The 22,499-nt window shown below is 37.2% G+C and overlaps 1 protein-coding gene across 3 annotated transcripts; it reads right to left on the minus strand.

Moving 5' to 3' along the window:
* Positions 1 to 3,561: 3,561 nt before the first annotated feature.
* Positions 3,562 to 5,202, minus strand: LOC142641965 (BURP domain-containing protein BNM2A-like). Of its 3 annotated transcripts, none has more exons than XM_075816290.1 (3): positions 5,055 to 5,202; positions 4,771 to 4,864; positions 3,562 to 4,637 (listed from the first exon to the last, which is right to left on the minus strand). In XM_075816290.1, the coding sequence occupies exons 2-3, from the start codon at positions 4,822 to 4,824 to the stop codon at positions 3,726 to 3,728; spliced, it is 966 nt and encodes a 321-aa protein (XP_075672405.1). In that variant the 5' UTR covers positions 4,825 to 4,864; positions 5,055 to 5,202; the 3' UTR covers positions 3,562 to 3,725. The 3 variants fall into 3 exon arrangements, with proteins under 3 accessions (XP_075672405.1, XP_075672404.1, XP_075672406.1); XM_075816289.1 differs by having other exon boundaries at positions 4,771 to 4,859; positions 5,055 to 5,112; XM_075816291.1 differs by lacking the exon at positions 5,055 to 5,202 and having other exon boundaries at positions 4,771 to 5,015.
* Between the last annotated feature and the right edge of the window lie 17,297 nt (positions 5,203 to 22,499).

Consider the following 22,499-nt stretch of genomic DNA (forward strand, 5'->3'; position numbering starts at 1 on the left):
CATCAAAATTGTGAAAATCTATGAAAAGTTTTACACTTCTGCCTCCCAGGTCTACATAATTACAAATCCAACATACCTCAAACACCTAATTCGATACCATGATAAGAACAAATCAATTGGGAGCCTGGGAGATATGTTGGAAATTTGAGCTTTGGTTTTGGTTGTCCTCATTTCTCTCTAATTAAGCATGTTGGAAATTTGAAGGTTGAAATGTTTATAGTTAAAGATACCAAGGCTCAAGTCAGTTGTTCTGGTTATTGTATCTAATCATACTTAGAGTGTAAGCAAAGTAATCTTATAAGTAAAATAATCATAATCTTACTTGAAGTGCAAAATCTTACTCCTATTTATATTGCAAGTATATTGTAACCCTAAATTAATGCCTTTAACCTAGAGACAGAGGTTCACATAGCTTGCTTGCAAAGGTACAAAGTACAAACTAGTATTGGTAAATGAAAGATCTTGTGTATTCTTGCAACAGGCGCTCTCGAGGTAATTAATATCCTTCAATGGATTCATTGTAATACTTAATAATAAAGATATAATTATCAAAGGCTTTTCACCGTAGATATAGGCCATTAGAGTAAAACTGTGTTAATTAATTAATTTCCATATGTTCTCACTCTTTCTTTTTCTTTCTCTTTGTCACTTTAATTTTTTTTTATTGTTTTCTATACACTTAACAGATATCATCATCATCCATCATCATAGTATTAAAGTCATGTTTTACATTTTTTTTAATATTTATTTTATTTAATATGGTGCGTGAAATATGGATCTGTTTTCCCCATATGATCGATGCTGTTTGAAACAACATCAACATGGAGTCATAGACTGATAAATAGTATAGGGCAGAGGCGGCTTAAGCAGCAGCACTGAATTTTCAATACTGCACCTTAAGAGCGCTTCATGCACAACAGTTTCTGCCCCAGACCTCTTTATCATATCAGTTTAGATAGTGCGCTAGCAAGGAGAAACCATTTTTGTGGTGCCAAGGCAGGTTCTTTAATTGTTATATGGACATACTTGTATGTGCACCATGATAAAAACAAATCAACTTCCAATTTATTTGATGCTTCCTCCGGAAGGATTTGATATAATTGTGTTTCCCATACCTGTATTCTGAGATGCGTCTCCTTTTCCATCAATGCAGCATGGAGAATATCGATTGCAATATGTCCCAAAAATATATCAAATGTTCACAAATACTTGGGCATTAGTGCTAGTATGATCCCACCTTGAAATATGTTGTGTTTGTAGTATTGTTGAGGGGGACCAGAGAATGAAATGATTTTTTTTTTTTCTCAATGTAATTATAGGGTGCTGATAACGGAGCTTTGAATGCGTTTTTGTTGAGTTTAATTACTTTATAAGTTTATATAAATCAATAATATTTAAATTCTCCAAAAATCTAGATTTTTAAATTAAATTATATATTATTAAGTATGATATATAATTTAAATATCTAAAAAGAAATTAAATATCTAATCAAATATTACATTTTATATTTATATGATGAGTAATATTACAAACACAATAATTTTTTATAGCTTTTTTCATAATAGTTGAATTGGTAAGCTCTTCATGATTTTTATTTGGACCAACTAGTGATATTATTTTATTACCAACTATTAATAGCTTGCCACTTAGAAAGATGTCAATTTTTTTGTGAACTTATTTATTTACATTGACTTATAGTTATATACTTATATGATATAATAGGCAATTTATATGTTATATTATATTATATTATATACACATAATACGTACAATTAAAAAAAATAAAAAAAGGATCTTCTCAAAAATAATTATAAAGAGGAATCGAAGAGGAGTCACATCACACATGGGGAGTAGATAAAATAGATTAAATACTGTTTAGCTTTTGGAGTGTCTAATTTTTTAACCACACACGTGGAGTGTGGAGGTTATAATTGAAAGGCACTTGAGCTTAACAATTAGAGAAACTCTAGAATAAAACAACTATGAAGGAAAGAAGAAAAAACTAATCAGACACAAAGATGAATGAGAAAAACTGAGAAAATGATGGAAAAGAGAGGGAGAGAGAAAGGAGAAAAACCGAAAAGAGTAAAAAAGACTCACTTATAATGGGTGTTGAATAGGTTGCCTATCAGCCCAAATGCAAATCAACTGGTATTGTTTTTGGAAGACAAAGGAGACAAGTGGACAGAACACAGCCTCCTTCCACTGTTAATTCCAAAGTAAGCTAAAAAAGAAAGAATTTGAATGAGGAAATATGAAGCCACTTTTTGTATCCTTTATTTTTTGAAATAATTGTTGTGAAAATATTGTGTATATAGTATTTGTAAAAAATAAAAAAAATGTTATGTTCACAATACTTTTACAATCAATCATATAGAGTTGATAAGCTGTTATTGATCCTAATTTGAATCTACAATTTAAAAATAATAGGTAAAAATTTGTAATATAAGATTTGTTGTAATAATATTGTGTGCGTAGCATTTCTAAAAAAGAGCTTTTATTGTATTGATGTCCAGATAACTATTTGTGTTTTTTTTTAACGAAAAGTTGAAAGGGAGATAAATTTAATGGAGAAATTGGGGGGCCAGGAACTTATAGCTCCACCACTGCCTTTAAACCTTGTTGTGATAACCTTGGTTTCAATGAGAAATAGGTAAAAGGTGGATAAAAAATGGAAACTTTCTTTGTCCAAAAACATTTGATATTTGTGGGCTATAAATATCATATATTTGAGCATCAAGTTAATTATTATCAATAAAATTTCCATAGTATTTGTTTCAACTTTTCTTTGTGAATTCAAGATTTTCTCAAGCGTTCATGTGCTTTTGAAGAAAAAATAAATGTGTATTCTATTTCATGGGACTAATCCACTGTGTCAAATAGAAGGTTTTCTCAAGAATTCCTGTACTTTTCTTGAAATAGATGTAGGGAAAAATTGGATCCAATACGCTAAACCCATTAACATGATGATGCGTTTACTTTATTTCACCATTGAAATGAGTACAGTGCATTAGAGGCATTAAACTCAAGCCAAGTTCATATATATATATATTCTATTTTTTGATACTAATCTACTGCACGCGTCAAATAAAAAAGGGTCAATATGACTCCATATGTATGGTCGATTCACACGCTCCAAGCTAACCAAAATTTAATTGTCTTTTTAAGTCAGGAAATCTCTCTAGATCTCTCTCTCTCTCTCTGGATATATATTTTTTTTTTCTTCGATCAAGTTCAAGTTAAGTTCAGCCAATTGCAAAATCTCCCCCACCTCAAGTTTCAGGTTTATGTAAGGAATATTCTTCGTTCACTTTGGTCAAGGCCTACTAGGTAAAAGATTTGAAGCTAAGTCTAAGAGGAGGAATGATTTTTAAACAGACACGTAAATACATGCACACATCAAGTCATCAACTATGAAATTAGGCAAAGTTAGTGGTGTGAACTGTATGAAAATGAAAGCAGAAAAGCATAATTGCATAAACAATCCTATAATTTTAATAAAAAAATGCAAGTGCTATTCAAGTCTAACTAGATGTAAATCTCAAAAATAAGAACTTGTTATACAGAAAAACTACTTTCTTCATTGATAAACTACAAACCATAAAACCACAATTACAAGAAACATCGCTGGTCTACATTTATTTAACACTATACTAGGCTCATGTATTCATGCGCCACAGTAGCATTAGGACCAGATAAAACATCATCACTTTGCTATTAGACTACTAAATTGACACAGGTTTCGGGACCCATACAAAATTATCTGCTGGGAAGAAATGGCACACGCTGGAGGTCCCTGGCTGAACCCCAAGCACACGAAAAGATACATGATCAGGGCTCCATTGAGAGGTATCCATGTGACAAACAGTTATAGCCTCCACCAAATCACCATTCTCACCACCAAGTGTTACCTTAAACACCTTGTTCTCACTGTGTTGGCTATGGCAATAGAAAATGGTATAAGGATAAGGCATGGTATGACATGCTACCATCTTGGGAGCTGGAATTTCCTCAGGCATCTTTAGGAAAGTGTAGTTTTGATAAAGGGTGGTTGACTTGGTGAGGTGGGAGGTACTTAGAACTTGGAAAGGAGAGTACTCCAACCCCATTATGCCACGTGTGAAATCAAGCATGGACTCTAAGGAAGTGGCACAGAACTTGGTCTCTCCTTTGAGGGGTTTAGTCTCACATTCTTTGAGTGTATCTTTCATGGCTTTGGCTTGGGGAGACTCAGAAGAGAAAGAGAAGAATTCAAGAAGGTATGGGAGTAGTTTTGATGAGAAGGGAATTGGGTCAGCTTCTTCTCTTGGCAACAAATGAGGAGAAGTTGAAGGATCTCTCTTAGGGAAATAGATGGGCAATTTTTTCCCTACCTTTAGATCCTTAACAGTGAAGAAGATCATTGAAGAAGTGTCCATATGATCCATGTGGGTTGAATGATGAGCATGCACATGTTCTTGCTTAGATTGATCATTCATGACATGTTGTTTCTGGGAATCATATAATATTATATGGACATCATCATGTTCCTTGCTATCACTGTCCATGCTAGGAACATCACCATTCATATGATTATGATCTATAAGCTCTTCTTGGTGAGTTTTGGTCAACTCCCTTGCTCCAATTCCATGAACAAACTGTAGAAAATTCAGTGACAAAGTGGGAATGGTTAATAAAATCCTAATCAGAAACTTCAAAAAGTCAATACTATTTCTTCTGAAAGACGTGAATATTGCAATATATAAGAAACAACTACAATTTTGAGATTACCAGAACGATTAAGAGATGAAGGAAGAGGCTCCAAGATGCAAACCCAATACCCATCTTTCTTCTTTGGTCAAAGAATTTCAACTTTGTCTATCCTATATTGAAAGGAAAGAACACAAGCACCAAATGAAAAGTGAATCTAACATATTTCATCAAAAGCAAATTGAATAAAGCCAAGAGCTAGTAGCCTAGGTCATATAACATCCTTAACTATTCCTCTATAGTCTATCCCACAACAACTAACACAAAAAAAATGGAGAGAGAAGAAGAAGAGATAGAGTGATACCTTTCGAAAGGAATGCTCATTCCTGCTGGGCGAGAAAGATTATAGTGGCTCAGAATATATTAATCTTTTTTTTTTTTTTTTGAGAAACAGAATATATTAATCTAGTAAATAGCCAAATTCGTTTTTAATAGGGTGAATTTTCCCCTTTGAGGAAATGAATAAAGACCATTATTGCTTAAAATTGCTCTTGACGCACCTTAGTTGGCATATTAATTTTAATGTCTCAATGAGTTTATTGAGGCAATTTTTTTAGTAACTTACCAATTGTAGACCTGACAAGTGGTTGGTAATAATATTAAAACCTTATTTGATGTTATCTTAAAATCTGAATCTCAGTCTAATGGAATGGAAAGATTTTTTTTTTTTTTTTTGGAGGAAATAATGGAATGGGAAGTGATTGATAATAAAAGTGGGGTAAATGATGATGTAATGTAATAATGATTTTTGGTTACTAATAATTTACCAACTTAGTAAATTATTCAAAATAATCATGAAAAAGTTACGTCGCTGATAGATTTATTATTCCAAAGCTAATTTAATCAAAGATTTCAAAAGCAACTTTGAAAAGGTGGAAAACGAACTAATGAGCTCTAGCATCCCCCATGGTGGCGTGAGGTTGCAGTTTACATTTCATGGGGCCTCTAAGTTAGTTGATATATATATATATATATATATATATATATATATATATATATATATATATATATATGGAAGAGAAGAAGCAGAAGGAAAACAAAAAAAAACAAAAGAGGGGGGGGGGGTGGAGAAATGAATAACATGCCTATAATTTAATAATTTTAAATAACTTATTTATTAAAGGAAAAAGTTAACAATGCACAAAGGCAATGTTTTATGAATATTTTTAGAAATTTTTTATAAAAATAAAAACTTATTTTTTAAAATGCTTTTTATATTTCTATAAAAGTGATATTAAAACTTTTCTAATATAATATATTAACAATACTCTAAGAACGCCCGTTAACTGAACCATTTATTAATTATGAGACAAAAATATGAAAGTTAGATTATTTTTTAGGCCAAATACATTGTCTGGACTCTAAAGTTTCGTTGTTAAGTGTGGGGGAGTGGACCGAAACTTTGCCCTGAGGACCTTAACCCGAAGAAAAGACTCTGAGAAATCCCATTCGAGAAATAGGCTCGGATCGGGATCTAACTAGGGGTGAGTGAGCCTCCCAACAAGAGGAGGTCACTTGGGCCCGTTTTGAGGCCGCCCAAGAAGCTCGACTTCCCAATAAAACGCAGGCCAACCGTCGAATGGTCGTTGGTCTATCCAAGGACACCCTCCTTCACCTGCTTTCCCGAGGAACATGTCAAAGAAAACGCAGAGCCCAATGTAACAGTCACCTCTGCATTTAAGACTTCTCTCACCTAATGTCAGCTACATTAAATGTTGAATGACTGACCTGAACAGTGAGGACACCCCCAAAAGCCTACCTTCATGATCAAAAATGGCAGAAGAAGGTGCTGATGGGACAAATATCCCCTTAAATCCAACTAAGGGTAGGATAGCTGGATGAGGAAAATGATGACTATAAAAGGAAGGGAAGGGCAATAGGAGGATGAATCCAAAAAAAAAAAAAATTCCAAGGAAGAACAAGAGAGAAAGTGAGAAGAGTCATAACTTGTATTCATCCTTAAAAGCACATCTTTGTATCTCGGGAATACGATCCTTATATATAAAAATCCTTGATTCAATTGTTTTTGTCTTCATCTATCTTGTTAATCTTTCCATTATGGATTTCTGTCTCCCATCCTTTACAAATTAGTTGTGTTGATCAGGAATTCAAGGCTAGCTAGCTCTTTAATTTTGTGTTTTTGACTCTAACAATCGGCACCATCTATGAGAAAATCCACCAAGCAATAGGATTATAACTTAGTTAGAGTCAAGATGACAATTCAAAGAAGGAATTGGGCTCCTAAACCATCAAGGCCGAGCATGTCAATCAAGCTCGTCTCAGGAAACAAAAGGTTGTAATATGGATTAAGAAGGGAAGGTCGAGAGGAACCCCCAAGGAGTTATATTAGGAAGCTTGTGCCCCCTTTGTGTCAAGGGGAGAGGTCAGTAACAAACTCTGCAGGAACCTTTCAATCGAGCATGGACCGAGAGATAGATTTGTTGAGGGCATAGGTGTTGACCTTACAACGAGATGCCAGGTGTAGGAAAGAGTATCAGAATTAGTGGAATCATAGCCCTGCCAAAGGAGACTCTTGTGGAGGGAAAAATAGCCTAGGGAATCATTGAAGGGATAGAGAGAGGATGGATTCCCTTCCTCGGTGGTACAGGAAAAGATCTGTCACCACACCACTCAGATATAGGGAGAGAACGGTCTCTCTGGTTAGGTGATATGGAGGGGTGGACTCTCTCCCCCCCCCCCCCTCCCCCCCTTATGTAGGGACAGGCATAGAGGGCCCTTTCATAACAAACGACAGTGAAATGAGCTTCCCCAAGGAGGTTTGGGATGCAAGTGGATCACAGAGAACCCTCAACCCCACAAAACTTGGGGAATGACGCAATGAGAAAAGCTTTACAAAAGATTTCTCGTTCTCCATTCTCTGAGGAAATAGAGAGCACTGACTTATCCGAAGATTTGTTAAGCACATATTTGTCAACTATAATGGCAAGTTTGACCCTTTTTGACCATGTTAGTCACTATAACCAGAGCATGGCCATTTACTCCAAGAATGAGGTGTTGATGTGCAAGATCTTCCCTTCCAACCTTGGCAACCATTAGATGGTTTAATGGGCTAGAGAAAGGATCTATCCATAACTATAATAAGTTAACTCGAGCATTCAAAGCAAAGTTCGTTACATGTAGTAGAGTCCTGAGACCGTTTGATTCCCTAATCACTATGTCCATGGAAGAAGGAGAGACCCTTAGGGCGTACTCTGATCATTATTGGGAGTTTATAATGAGATTGGGAAAAATAATGAAAGAGTAGCTACTAGTAACTTCAAGGTCAGCCTCCCCATCAACTCCGAGCTTAAGACCTCACCCACTTTGCGGTTGGTCACAGATATGCACGAGTTAATGGAGAGAGTAGAGGAATACAAGAGGTTAAAGGTTGTAGGCCAAGTCTAAATCCAAGGCGTCTGCAGTCAAGAGAAAGGAGGTAAGAATGGATTATCCTCCTCGGCCTAGAAATGACTTTCACCCTCAGGGATAGAGGACCAAAGTGTTAAACTCATTGTACAAGGAGCCAATCTACCAAATTATAAAGAAGATAAAAAATGAGCCCTACTTTCGCTGGCCAAAGAAGATGAGTGGAGATGCCTCTTGGAGGAATCAAAACCTTTTCTATTCCTCTCATCGAGAATGGGGACACACCACAGAAGAATGTAGGACATTGAAAGATCACTTAAACCAATCGGAAAAGGTAAGGCACGTAAAGGAGTTCTCATCCCAAAATCATCCCCATCGTCAAGAAGGACAAGAGGCTAGTGGGTCGCAAGCCATGTCTACCCCCATCGGTATTATAGAAGTGATCCATGCAGCTAAGGCCTCAGGCTTTCTTGGCCAAGTGAGCCTATGAATTTTAACCGTGGCTCCTACGTTAAAGATAGATTCAAAGTCCCAACCAATCAAGAAGCCAAGGTGGGAGGATGATTTCCTCGAGTTCTCGAGAAAAGACAAAAAAGGAACTATTCAACCTTATGAGCATGGCCAATGACCATTAGAATCTTGAATTTTAATGTGAAGAAAGTAATGGTTCATCAAGAAAGTGGGGATGAGGTCATGTATCCTGACTTATACTGAGGACTAGGGCTCATGCAAAGGGACTTATCAAAGTATGACGCTTCATTGCATTTGACGGGACGGTAGTAACTCTTGTGGGATAGATCCGGCTCCCCGTAGTGATAGGGGGAAAGAAAGTCTTAGTGGATATCATTATGGTGCACTCTTATTCCCCTTACATGGCTATCATCGGCCGTCTGTGGATCCATTCTACATCTGAAGGTGAAGTTCCCCATTGACCAAGGAATTCATGTGCTTTGGGGGGATCAAGGTGCAGCCCAACAATACCTGATTACGGTTATTGGACACAAGCAGCAGTCGCAGCAGCCAGAGATTCTTTGGGGCTCATAGCAATTGCAGCCCGCTACCTCGGTGGGTTCAGACACCCAACCCACTTCAGAGGAACAGTGTGAAAAATTAGAGAAGGTCTATAAAGATATCGAGGACAAGTATTTCCAAGTCAGTAAAAACCTTCCATTCTTTGAAAAGGTATAGTTGTTGCTTTATCTAGTCAATAACATAGACGTGTTTGCTTAGATTCCTTACGAGGCCCCGTGAGTGGATCTAGAGTTTTCCTGCCATAGACTCAACGTAGATCCTAATGTACTTCGAAGAAGCAAAAGCCTAAAAGGTCCTCAAATATTCACTTTGATGCTATGAAGGAAGAAATAGATAAGTCGAGAGGGATTGGGGCCATTGAAGAAGTGTTCAAGCCCGAGTGACTGGCCAACACTATGGTGGTGAAGAAAAAGATAGGGAAGTGGAGAGTGTGTGTGGATTTCAAGAATTTAAATAGAGCCTACCCCAAAATCCAATTTATGGTGTCAAAAATTGATCAGCTTGTAGATGCCACATTTAGGCATCCAAGGATGAGCTTCCTTGATACTTTTCAGGGCTATCATTAGATTACATTAGCCCCCAAAGACCAGGAGAAGACTTCCTTTATAACCCCCATGGATAATTACCATTACAAGGTCATACATAGAAAGTTCTTCACTTGATTGACTGATTTGTAAAAAGGAAGTGTTGATCTTTGTGTATTTTTTTTGGAGAAGAGATCGGTATGTAATCATTAGAATTGTTACCCAATGAATACTCTTATCACTAGCTAAGGCCTAAGGGCTAAGGCAATATATTTTCGTGTAATAAGTGATGGAATCCCAAATGATAGTTGAATTACTCATATATATCTAAACATAAAAGAAAATTTCTTTAGAATTTAGGTATAAATGCACTTTTAGTCCATACATTTTGACTTTTTTTTCTATTTTGGTCCCTACATTTTAATTTCACCACTTTTAGTCCATAAATCAATTAACGCATGTTATGTTGATCCTTCCCATCAGTCAACAGACAGAAATATTTGAGGTGGCAAACTGAGTGCATTACTGGCACATCAAATGCTGATGTGGCCAATTAAAATCTAATTATTATTATTATTATTATTATTATTATTGCTTTCATTATTTTTTAGTAAGAACACAAGAACTTGTTCTTCATGTCCTTCCCGAATCCAAGAACAATCAAACTCTAAACAAGAGCACAATCAAACCCAGAACAACGCAAAATTTCATACAAAATCCTATCCTCCACCAAACCTTTAGAACATTAAAAAATCATCAAACCCAAACCCACATGAGAAAACCAACCCAGAAAAATCATCAAACCTCTAACCTAGAAAAGTGTCAAACCCAGAAACCTCCAACCCAGAACATGAACTACATTCTTCATGTTCTCCTCCGAATCAAGACAAACCCAATTGACTAACCCACTCAAAATCAATCTTAGCACAAAAAAATTCCAAAACAATCAACATTGAAACCTCTAGGAAATCAAACCCATAAATCCAGAAAAATATACAAATCCGCATAAATAAATAAATAAAAACAAACAAACAAACCTAGAACAATTTGGGCAAAATCTTAGAATACATACAAACCCAGAACATCAAGGGCAAAAAAAAAAAAAAAAGAACAAACCCAGAATTCAGCATCAACAACAACACCTCGCCGATCAACAACACCAAATTCGCCATCAACAATACCAAATCCACTGTCAACAACCCAAATCCACCATCAACTCGCCATCAACAGCACCGAATCCACCATCAACAAACCCAAATCCGCCATCAACAACACAAAAGCACCAATGTTCTCTACCTTCCTTCTCCGGCGGAAAACTCCTCATGCAAAGCGACCTCGACCACTCCAATCTGGGGCCCCAACGCCATCGTTCTGTCTCACCCAGGTCGAGTTCATTTTTCCAACGAAATCCATTGTTCCCATCGTTTTCTCCGCATCAAGAGAGAAGCTTGATTTGCTGCCTTGATTTGCTCACATTGATCTTCTTGTCGTTGGTCTGCTTGTGAGTTTGTGAGCTCTAGCGCCTGGTAGAGAAGAAGGCTGAGCTTGTGAGCTTAGTGGTCGAGAGTGTAAGGTGAAAAGAGAGAGAGAGAGAGAGAGAGAGAGAGAGAGGGAGTTTGAGATTAGTGGTAGAGAGTGTACAAGATTTTTTTTAAGTTGATGAGGTTAACCAAAAACAAAAAGAATTAAAACGATTATGAATTTTTATGTTTTAAGAAATTATTTTAGTTTAAATTAGATTTAAGGTTTTTTTAAAAAAATTAATTTACTTTTTTTTTAAATTTTCTTAGCTGGCTTTTTTTATTAATTTAAATGTTGACATGGCATTTGACATGGATTCTGTGATGGGTGATGTGGATTCAAAAATTGCTAATGTATCATGGGTGATGTGAATTTTTAATAATATTTAAGTCTTCCGTCAGCCACCTCAGATATTTTCGCCTGTTGACTGACAGAAATGATCAAAATAACACGCGTTAATTGATTTAGGGATTAAAAGTGATGAAATTAAAATGTAGGGACCAAAAAGGAAAAAAACCAAAATGTAAGAACTAAAAGTGCATTTACGCCTAGAATTTAAAAAGAAGAAAGAAAGAAAAAAAGAAAGTAATACTTTATTAGTGTTATAGAATCATATGGTACCTCTCATCTCTTCTTAAACAGCTCTAACTTGCTTGTACAATTGTTCTCTCCAGCAATCTTTTTAAACACCTATCACTTTTTTTCCATCAAACTCCATGGTCAGCGAGGAATACTCAACTTCCCCATTGATGAAAAAACGTCTTTTTGAGTATACACCAGATTTAGAAGAAAAATTTGAACTTAAGAAGAATGAGACCAATAACTATGTTCTTATTGTTGTAGTCGATGCTAATACAACTTTGAATACAGCTTGTGAGCCTGAAACCAAACAGTCTGCCAAAACTCTGACAAAAAAGAGCAAGACAAACATTAATATCATTAATTACAACAACAACAATAGCAGCAACAAAAAGAAGTCTCCTCGATCCAAAAATAACCTAAGGAAGAACAAGAGAGAGATAGTGAGAAGAGTCATCACTTGTATTCATCCTTAAGAACCCGTCTTTGTATCTCAAGAATACAATCTCTATATATAAAAAGTCTTTATTCAATTGTCTTTGTCTTCATCCATCTTGTTAATCTTTCTATTGTGGATTTTTGTCTCCCATTGTGGATTTCCTATTGTTAATCTTCTCAAACAGATCTAACTTGCTTGTTCAATTGTTCGCTCGAACAATTTTCTCAAACACTGATCATCTTCTCTCCATCAAACTCTATGGCCAGTGAGGAATACTCAACTCCCCCACTAAAAAAAAAAACATTTTTTTAAGTATGCACTAGATTCAATAGAAAATTTGAACTTAAGAATAACGGGACCAAGAACCATGTTCCTATTGTTATAGCCAATGCTAATGCGACTTTGAATACAACTTGTAAGCCTAAAACCAAATAGTCTACCAAAACTCCAACGAAGAATAGCAAGACAAATATTAATATAATCAACAACGATGACAACAACAAGAAGAAGAATTCTCATTGATCCAAAAAAATCCAAGGAAGAACAAAAGAGAGAAGGTGAGAAGAGTCATCACTTATATTCATCCATAAGAATCCCTCTTTGTACCTCGGGAATATGATCCTTATATATAGAAAGTCTTGATTCAAATGTATTTGTCTTCATCCATCTTGTTATTCTTTCTATTGTGGATTTCCATCTCCCATTGTGGATTTCTTATTGTTATTCTTCTCAAATAGCTCTAACTTGCTTGTTCAATTGTTCTCACCAACAATTTTCTCAGACACCTATCCCCTTCTCTCCATCAAACTCCATGGTCAATGAGGGATACTCAACTTCCCAATGATGAAAAAACGTCTTTTTGAGTATGCACCAGATTTAGAAGAAAAATTTGAACTTAAGAAGAATGGAGCCAAGAACCATGTTCTTGTTGCTGTAGTCCATGCTAATGCTACTTTGGATACAGCTTGTGAGCCTGAAACTAAATAGTCTAGCAAAGCTCCAACAAAGAAAAGAAAGACAAACAATAATACCATTAATGACAATAACAACAACAACAACAACAAGTCCCCTTGATCCCAAAAAAAAAACCCAAGAAAGAACAAGAGAGAGAAAGTGAAAGGAGTCATCATTTGTATTCATCCTTAAGAACCCCTCTTTGTACCTTGGGAATACAATCCTTATATATAGAAAGCCTTAATTAAATTGTTTTTGTCTTCATCCATCTTGTTAATCTTTCTGTTGTGGATTTCCATCTCCTATTGTGGATTTCCTATTGTTAATCTTCTTAAACAGATATAACTTGTTTGTTCAATTGTTCTCTTCAACAATCTTCTCAAACAACTATCCCCTTCTCTCCATCAAACTCCATGGCCAAAGAGGAATACTCAATTCCCCCACTAATGAAAAAACATCTTTTTGAGTATGCATCAAATTTAGTAGAAAATTTTGAACTTAAGAAGAACGGCACAAAGAACCATGTTCCTGATGTTGTAGCCGATGCAAATGCTACTTTGAATATGGCTTGTGAGTTTGAAACCAAATAGTCTACCAAAACTCCAAAGAAGAAGAGCAAGACAAACATTAATACAATTAATGACAACAACAACAAAAACAAGTCCCCTTGATCTTAAAAAAAAAACCTAAGGAAGAACAAGAGAGAGAAAGTGAGAAGAGTCATCACTTGTATTCATCCTTAAGAGCCCTTTTGTGTACCTTGGGAATAAGATCCTTATATATAGAAAGTCTTGATTCAATTGTCTTTGCCTTCATTCATCTTGTTAATCTTCCTATTGTGGATTTCTGTTTCCCATTGTGGATTTTCTATTGTTAATCTTCTCAAACAGCTCTAACTTGCTTATTAAGTTGTTCAGTCTAACAATTTTCTCAAACACCTATCCCCTTCTCTTCATCAAAATCTATGGCCAACGAGGAGTACTTAACTCCCCCACTGATGAAAAAACGTCTTTTTGAGTATGCACCAAATTCAATAGAAAAATTTGAACTTAAAAAGAACGGGACCAAGAACCATGTGTTCTTGTTACTGTAGCCAATGCTAATGGTACTTTGAATACAACTTGCGAACCTAAAACCAAACAGTTTGCCAAAACTCCAACAAAGAAGAGCTAGACAAACATTAATACCATTAATGACAAAAACAATAACAAGAAGTCCCCTTGATCCAAAAAAAAAACCCAAGAAAGAACAAGAGAGAGAAAGTGAGAAGAGTTATCACTTGTATTCATCCTTAAGAACCCTGTACCTTGAGAATACGATCCTTATACATAGAAAGCCTTGATTCAAATTGTCTTTGTCTTCGTCTTCATCCATCTTGTTAATCTTCCTATTGGGGATTTCTATCTCCCATCCTCTACAAATTAGTTGTGTTGATTCAGAATTTAAGTCTAGCTCCTCAATTTTGTGTTTTTGATTCTCACATTAAGCACTATTGGTCACTTAAGTTTCAAATGAGTGTTGCTGGTTCTCAAGTTTAAAAAAAATGAGCTCAATTGGTCCTTTTGTTAATAGTCGTTAGTCTCAGTGCCTACATGGCTAATGAAATAATGATATGAGAAATTTTGAATGATATGACATCAATTTTAAATATTAAAAAATAAAAACCTACTGTTGGCTCATCAAAAAAACCCATGACCCTTTAAAAAACCACCCAACCAATTTTATGACCCTAAAAAAACATGTATTCTCAAATCAAAATTAAACTTTAGAGAGAGAGAGAGAGAGAGAGAGAGAGAGAGAGAGAGAATCCCAAATTAGCGTTGTTCTCCACCCTCCTGACCACCATCCTCCTCCCTTGTGACCCACTCCTTTTCGCACAAATTTGAAACCTACACTTATGATGGATGAAAGTTCTAGGCATACCTAAATTTACCAAAGGTTTATCAGTCAATAAAATTGACCACCAAGAAAGACAACACATTATCATTGCAGTTTTTAATTAGACCAGACGCCCCCAAACAGATGAAGAACGTAAAAAGAATGAGCTATTTTTTGTGTCTACCAACACTAATTTTGGATTTTGTTTCTCTCTTGCTTGTTTCTCATATTTAAGTTTGATTTGGGAATATCCGTTCATTTATGGGTCATTGGAGTAAGGTGATTTTCTACAAGGTCATGGATTTTTTTAATGAGTCAGCAATTGGTTTTAAATTTTTTATATTAATATTGATGTCATGTCACTCAAAATTTGCCATGTCATTATTCTATTAGTCACGTAGGCAATAAGACTAACAATTTTTAACAAAAAGATCAATTGTGGTCATTTTTTTAAACTTTAGGGACCTACAACATTCATTTCAAACTTGAAGTACCAATAGCACTTAACAAACAAGCTTCAAGAAACAATAGTGTAGTTCCCCTATTTTTAAATTATAAAAAATAAAATTAAAAATAACTAAATACTAGCCAAAGGGGTAGAATTAAAGAGAAAGTATCTCATATGTCGAATATGACATATGCATCTTTCCTTCTATTTCAACTTGAAAGTTAAAATTGTTATAAAAGCAATCATATTGTTAAATAGTCTCATAAGTCATTACAAATCATTTGGAGAACCTTGCAAATCGAACCCTTTCCACTTTAGATTTCCAAGCACTTTAGGTATGAGGAGGTGCTAATTCAACTACAAGGCCCCTGACAAATTTTTAAAAAGTTAATATAACTTACAAGACCCAAAAGTTCAAACTTGTAGGATTGAGTCCAAATTATATTACATTTTATCAATTTCTTTACTTTTTTATTTATATATTAGACCTCCACTTATACACATATAGGAATATGAATTAAAATAATGATGAAGCTCTTATCCGTACTTGCAAAACTGTTATTATTCAACATGGAATCTAAATTGATCTATCAAGGCATTAAAGTTATAACTCATTACTTAAATGCCTAGATTCACTCATGACTTAAATGACATTAAAGTAATAACTCATGACTTAAATGTCATAGATTCACCAGTATTAATGACAAGTGATGGTACTATGGAATTACTCCTTTGGTGGCTACCAAAGTAACTAAGTTTACTCCTTTGGGTTGAGTTTCAATTCAATCCCTTGTGTGTGTGTTTTTTTTATTACTATATAATTGCATTTATGATATCAACTTTTTTTTTCTTTTCTTTGTCACTAATTTGATGGTTGGGATAGGGGGATTTAAACCTTAAATATCTGAATTAAAAACACTACGATTTATTAATCAATTAAGCTATATAAAAGGAAGACAATTTTGTACAGTATAGGCTAGTACGGCCAGTCTTTTTCCTACTGATAAGTACACTAGTACAAAAATGATGTTTCATATCGGTTTAAATACCGATCGTGTATCAGACATATTGAAAAATATACCAAATTTCAACCAATAAATAGAAACCAAGCTTAAAAAAAAAATTAAAAAAACAACACCCATTTTTCTTCTTCATTCAATTAGCGTTAGCCTTTTCTTCTTCTTCTTCTTCTTCTTCTTCTTCTTCAAGCCTTATTCTCTCTCTTTTCTTCTGCGTTTTCTCAAATCTTCTCTCTCTCTCTCTCTCTCTCTCTCTTTCTCTCTCTCTCTCTCTCTCTCTCTCTACTTCTTTTCAGAATGTCTCTTACAATTTCACTTCTTTTTTACTTTTGTGTTATCAGTTGTGTCCCATGTGAATTATGTAAGGAGTAAAAACTAGAGGGTTCAATTCAAATGCCCACCCACCTACCCATGTGTCACAAGGTCAATTTTTTACTCAAATTTCCTACATATGATGGCCCTAAGTCCCTGACTTAGTCTCAGCCAACACCACACACACACTGCAATAACACTTAGAACAGAATGTATAGGGACATATAAACACACAGCACACGCAATATTTATAGGTAACCCACCTCCAACCTCTATTACTTAATCTCAAATACAAAGGAAACATTTTTACAAGCCTAGAGAATTACACAGAATTTCCCCAAGGCTAATACACTCTGCTGTTGACACCCCTAACAGCCTTAGGGTTAAATACACAGAATTAACTGCTATTGCAATTACTGCCTAGTAACAGCCTAAGTCTTGAACAATCTGCCAGTTGTGTTCTAACTTAGGACACCTTCAACTGATACTGTCTTGGCCTGCTCTCCATGTTTACAGCCCCTACACAGCAGGTTTGATCATTAGGAAAGCTAGGAACTGCTTAGTAACTATCACTACACATGCACTGTCCATGTCTCAGCAAACCATGGGGCCTCTACCCATCCTCCAGCAGCCCACACAACATGTTCTTACACGTTTTGGGGAGGTTTGGCCTATGCTCAAGGCCTCCCATTAGCACTACAACCCACACAGCATGCCCACATGCAGCATACAAAGTAACTGTCATCAGCCCACTAGCACCTGTCCATGCATTTAGCCAACCCCTATTAGCCCAATGCTTTGCACACAACATTTAATTATCACAGTAGCTCAGCCCTACCTTGCACTCAAGCCACCAAGCCCACACACAAGGAACCAGCAACTAAGCCACCAATACCATGCACCACCACATAGGTTCAGTACCACCAGCTGCTGTCCATCATCAAAATCCACCTCTACCCACCATGGCCATCTTTTACCATGGCCTCGGGGCATTATGTGGAGCAAGGTGCCTCCACATGTTGCCCCTTATCGCTGCTCATCGATCCAACTTGAGTAGGAAGACTGGATAGGTCCCTCTCAAAGAACAGTTAGGAGCATCACTAGTCTGGCATAAGGAGCCATGAGTGTGTTAATAAAACAAGAGGCCAAGTGATTGGCCCAATGCTACCCAAGCACCCCCATTCTTCATGCCATCATCAGCAACAAGTAAAGTTGCTAACACTGTGTCATGTGGCTTGACTTTAAGTTGCGTTTGTTTTGTTGTTGTTTTTTTTTTTTAACAATTTGATGTTTTGATCTTCTTCTTTTTTTTCATTCTTAAACCAATGATAAGATAGTTGTTATTATTATTGTTATTATTATTATTATTATTATTATTATTATTATTATTATTATTATTATTATTATTATTAGCTGTAATCTCGAAACAATATACCAATATTAACGAATATCGAAATATTTTGTTTCTCTAGCTAAAATAAACTGTCATCTGCTACAGTATTAAAAAAAACTCTTAGCATGATTATTGTTCTTTATGTACAAGAATCCTCAGTTTCACTTTATGCTTTGCCAATTGCAGCAGGCCATTTTTATGTGTTTTTTTATCATCAAATCAAAAAATCAATTGGTTTTTTACCTAGAAGGAATTCAAATGTGAATATTTTATTAAGTGACGAAGAAATTTACCAATCAAATTAACTGAAACCCACCAACCACATAGCTTGAAATGCTATTGTTTTAATAAATTTGAATATCTTGCTAGCAAAGGTGATCTCACGCCCTCATCCCTTTTTCTCCCCCAAATCCTTAAAAATTTGGACCCAACAGCTCAATTTTCCTGAGTGGCAAAATATAAAAAATAAAAATTGTGAAATGGTTGGCTAGCCAATGATTTGTTGCCCTCCTTTTAAAAAAATTAAATGAAATATTCTTTGATGATGCGAAGAAAATCAGTAGGCTGGATGCTTCGGACTGGAAAGGACTACTGGTTCTTTCTACGGCCTGAAAAAGAAAGAAAACCGTATCAAAGGCGACCGGGGCTGCCGGCCGAAAATCCTCCGATGGTAAAGTTAGTTTTTTCCTCTAAGTTATTTGAGTTCCAACTTTTTTGGAGTAAAAACTGAACATACCTTGGGTTTGTCTGAAACAGCCTTTATATAGTGTTATCATAGGCGGTTACCAAAATTGGAACTTCTCCTGGCTTCAAGGAGAGATAGAAATCAAACGTAACTTGCATAACCGTTTGGAAGTTATGCTCTTGTTTCACAACGGATACCTGGCGGTTATGCGTGGGATAAGGGATTATCATATCTCATTTGGAGATTTTTCTAAGTGTGACACCCTCGTCCTTGAGTTCCTTAGTTGGGCGTGCTTTGTTTCACACGCGGGGGCTGCCTCGCCTAACGGGTGAATTTACTCAAGACGAGGATGTCGACACTCTGGACGAGTGCATCACCCTGACGGTGCGTACCTCATCTTGAGTTCTTCTTCCCTGGACGAGGCACTTGTAGGTAAGTTTCTGAGGGCGTTTACGGTAGTAGGTGGGCTATGGACGACCTGTATGGACGGCTTGGAGATGGGCTAAATCATTCTCCTATCAGTTGCCCCCTGTTCTAAGGTCGTCCAAAGTTCTTTTGTTTCTTGGACTTGTTTCAACATATTACTCCACGTGTCTCAAAGTAAGGGACGAAGTTACAAAGGCTTCATATTATGTCACGTGTCATTACTTACCCGGGTTAACCGTTGTGTTGGTTTGGGTTTTCGAGGAGGTCGCCACGTGGTTCTTCCTGATTGGTCATTACGTTCTGGGTTTTACTTTTCAACGCCTATAAATAGTGGATTTCCTCCCCTACCCTCCTCATTTTTAAAATTCTCTCGTTTGACATCTCTCGTCCATCGCCTCGTCTAGGAGTATTCCAGCGTCCTTTAGTTTTCTTCGTCTAAAGCCAGGTATTTTCTCTACGCTCGTTTTAGGCTTCCCTTACATTTCCAAAATGTCCGAAAGTTTTTCTTCGTCTAGCAATAGCGTTGATAGGGAGATAGATGAATATCGCAACACAACTAGCTATAGTGGCTCTAGTAGTGACAGCAGTAGGAGTAGTGGTAACACCACAGACGAGTATGTTTCTGGGGTTCCTGGGGTTCCCTTAGAAGTTTTCCAGGAAGAATTTAGGACGAGGGTAGCATCTGGGTCTAGGGCTGGTCCTTCTAGAGCGCCCTCGTCCACTAGAAGGGACGAGGTTGAGACTGTATGGCTACCGCGCTGTTGGGGTTCCAGCCAAGACAGACGAGAGAAAATTAGCGTCCCTTAGAAGTTGGTACCAAATCCCGGACGAGCTAAATCCTAGATTGGCCGTCCGTGATGAGTGGTGTTGCCAACCTCATTTTGGCATTGGGGTTTATGAAGCCTATCTTCTAGGGGGTCTTAGGCTGCCTCTCAATGCTTTTGCCAGGGAGTTGCTTACTAGGTTAGGTATAGGTTTATGTCAATTAAATCCTAATGCATGGAGACTAGTTGTTTCTATGCAAATTTTGTGGAGAGAGGTTTTCGAAGGGGACTGTCCTCTTACCATGGACGAGTTCCTTTTTTGTTATAAACCCTCTGAAATTAGTCAATCTCGTGGCTTTTATCAATTCACGGCCAGGAGAAAAGACTGTAGGATAATTAAATCTTTGGTTACCTCAGATAGGAGTTGGAAGACGGAGTTCTTCTTCGTCTCAGGTTTTTGGGCAGGACGCCCTGCTGATGTGGGCAGGGATTCATTTCCCCCATATACAGGAGATTTAGGGAACCTTCGTCCTGAAGGTATGCTCACCACTACTGTAGCATCGCCTTCATTACATATCTTTCTGGGCTAATTTCTTCGTCCTTGTTGCAGGTGTTAGGAGGCCGTCGTTGAGCAAGTTCCATCTAGGACGCGTTCAAAAGGCTCGTCTTCACCCAGAGAGGGACTTTCATACCTTAGTCACTCTCCAGCGTCTTGCGACTTGGGGACTTGGCCCCGAGCCCTCTCCAGAAGCCTTAGCCCACGAAATTACAGTCCGTCGACGTGAGTTCTCGTCTTGCACTTTCTCTTTTTCTTTTTTCTTTTTTTTTTCTTTTTTTTTTAATTAATTAATTAATTTATTTTTATTTTTATTTTACACTTATTATTGCTATTTATTTTAGGGATGGCTACAATGAAGGAAAACAAAGGTAAAGGGGTCGTGGACGAACGTGGCAAGCAAGACAGCGAGGCTAGGGGTCGTCCTGCTGTGGGGGATAAGAGGAGTCTGTCAAAGGCCATCAACCTTGACAACCTCCCCAGCAGAAGAGCCAAGCACAGAAAGTCGTCCAAGGCTGGGGTCGTCTCTCCTGCTGTCCCTGTTCCTCCTCCACCACCGTCCGTCCAGATCTTCGACGTGGAGTCGTCTGAGCCTGCTCCCACTCCACCGTCCAAGACCAGCGTTCCTGCCTCGTCCCAACCTCCCGTTGATGTTGTGCCCAACCTCCTCGAGAGTGAGGGCTTGGCTTGGGAGAGGTTCCAACAGGCAGTGTCTGACGAGGACGTGGCTGCATGCTACAACATGTCCTTGAAAGATTTTGAGCACTCGGGTGTCCACGATCTTTTCAAGGTAATTGACACAAATTTGTTCTCGTCGTTAGCTTTTTATGCTTGATACAAAAATTCTTATTTGTTTGTGCAGGCCATGTCCAAGTTTATAGCTGCGTCTAGGCAGGCTACTGAGTTGGACAGGACGAGGCTGCTATTGGAGAGGAGGATCAAGGAGGTCAAGGATGAGTGCAAGAGCTGGGCTGAGACGGCTGCTGAGGCTAAGGACGCCGCCAAGGATTTGCTAAACCTCGTCGAGGAATTAAAGGCTGATGCAGTGGAAAAGGACTCTCGTCTTGACCACTTTCAAAAGAAGACCGACGAGCTAAGCAATTCCCTTATGAGGGCTAAGGACGAGGCCGTGGAGGAGTTCAGGGCTTCGAAGCAGTTTACGGACCTTCTGGACGCCAACTATGCGGCTGGATTTGAAGACTTTCGCATGGAGGCGAAAGAAAAGTTTCCAGAAGTTGATTTCAGTCCTATCGTCCTTCAACTTGGAGGTGCTGCTAGTTCTTTTCTTCAGACTAGCTCTGAAGATGTCAATGTTGAAGACGATGCCTCTACCAAGCCTGCTGAAGACGACCCTAATGCCTGATGCCTGTTGTTTGAAAATTTTTATCATTTGTTCAAGTGTTTTCTTCTTGTCTTTTTTTTTTTTTTTAAATGTATAAGAGTACATTTGTTTCGTCCTGAGTACTTTTGACGGCTTTATAAACAATGCCTTTCAGGGCTTACTTCTCAAGGGTTTTTGGACGGTGGTCGTTCACCCTTTTATTGTTTAATGGATGTTTATTTTCAGTTATCATTATTGTTGTTCCATGGACGAGTGTGTGTATTTTTTTTATTCAATTGCCTTTTAAGCAATGTTCCCCAGTGTTGGGTGATTGTTTACACGATGCCCTTATGGACGATTAGCTTAGGACGATCATGACCGTCTCGACCATATGCTCGTCGTTAGAACGCAGGTGTTAATGCCTACTTCCCTTCTTAGATGAGTAAGCCCTGGCTAAGGAAAACTTGGACGAGCATGGCTTAGCATTTTTGCTTTATCCTCATTATTTTTTAAGGAAAGCTTGGACGAGCATG

Source organism: Castanea sativa, chromosome 7, assembly GCF_040712315.1.
Source record: "Castanea sativa cultivar Marrone di Chiusa Pesio chromosome 7, ASM4071231v1".
NCBI lineage: Eukaryota > Viridiplantae > Streptophyta > Magnoliopsida > Fagales > Fagaceae > Castanea > Castanea sativa.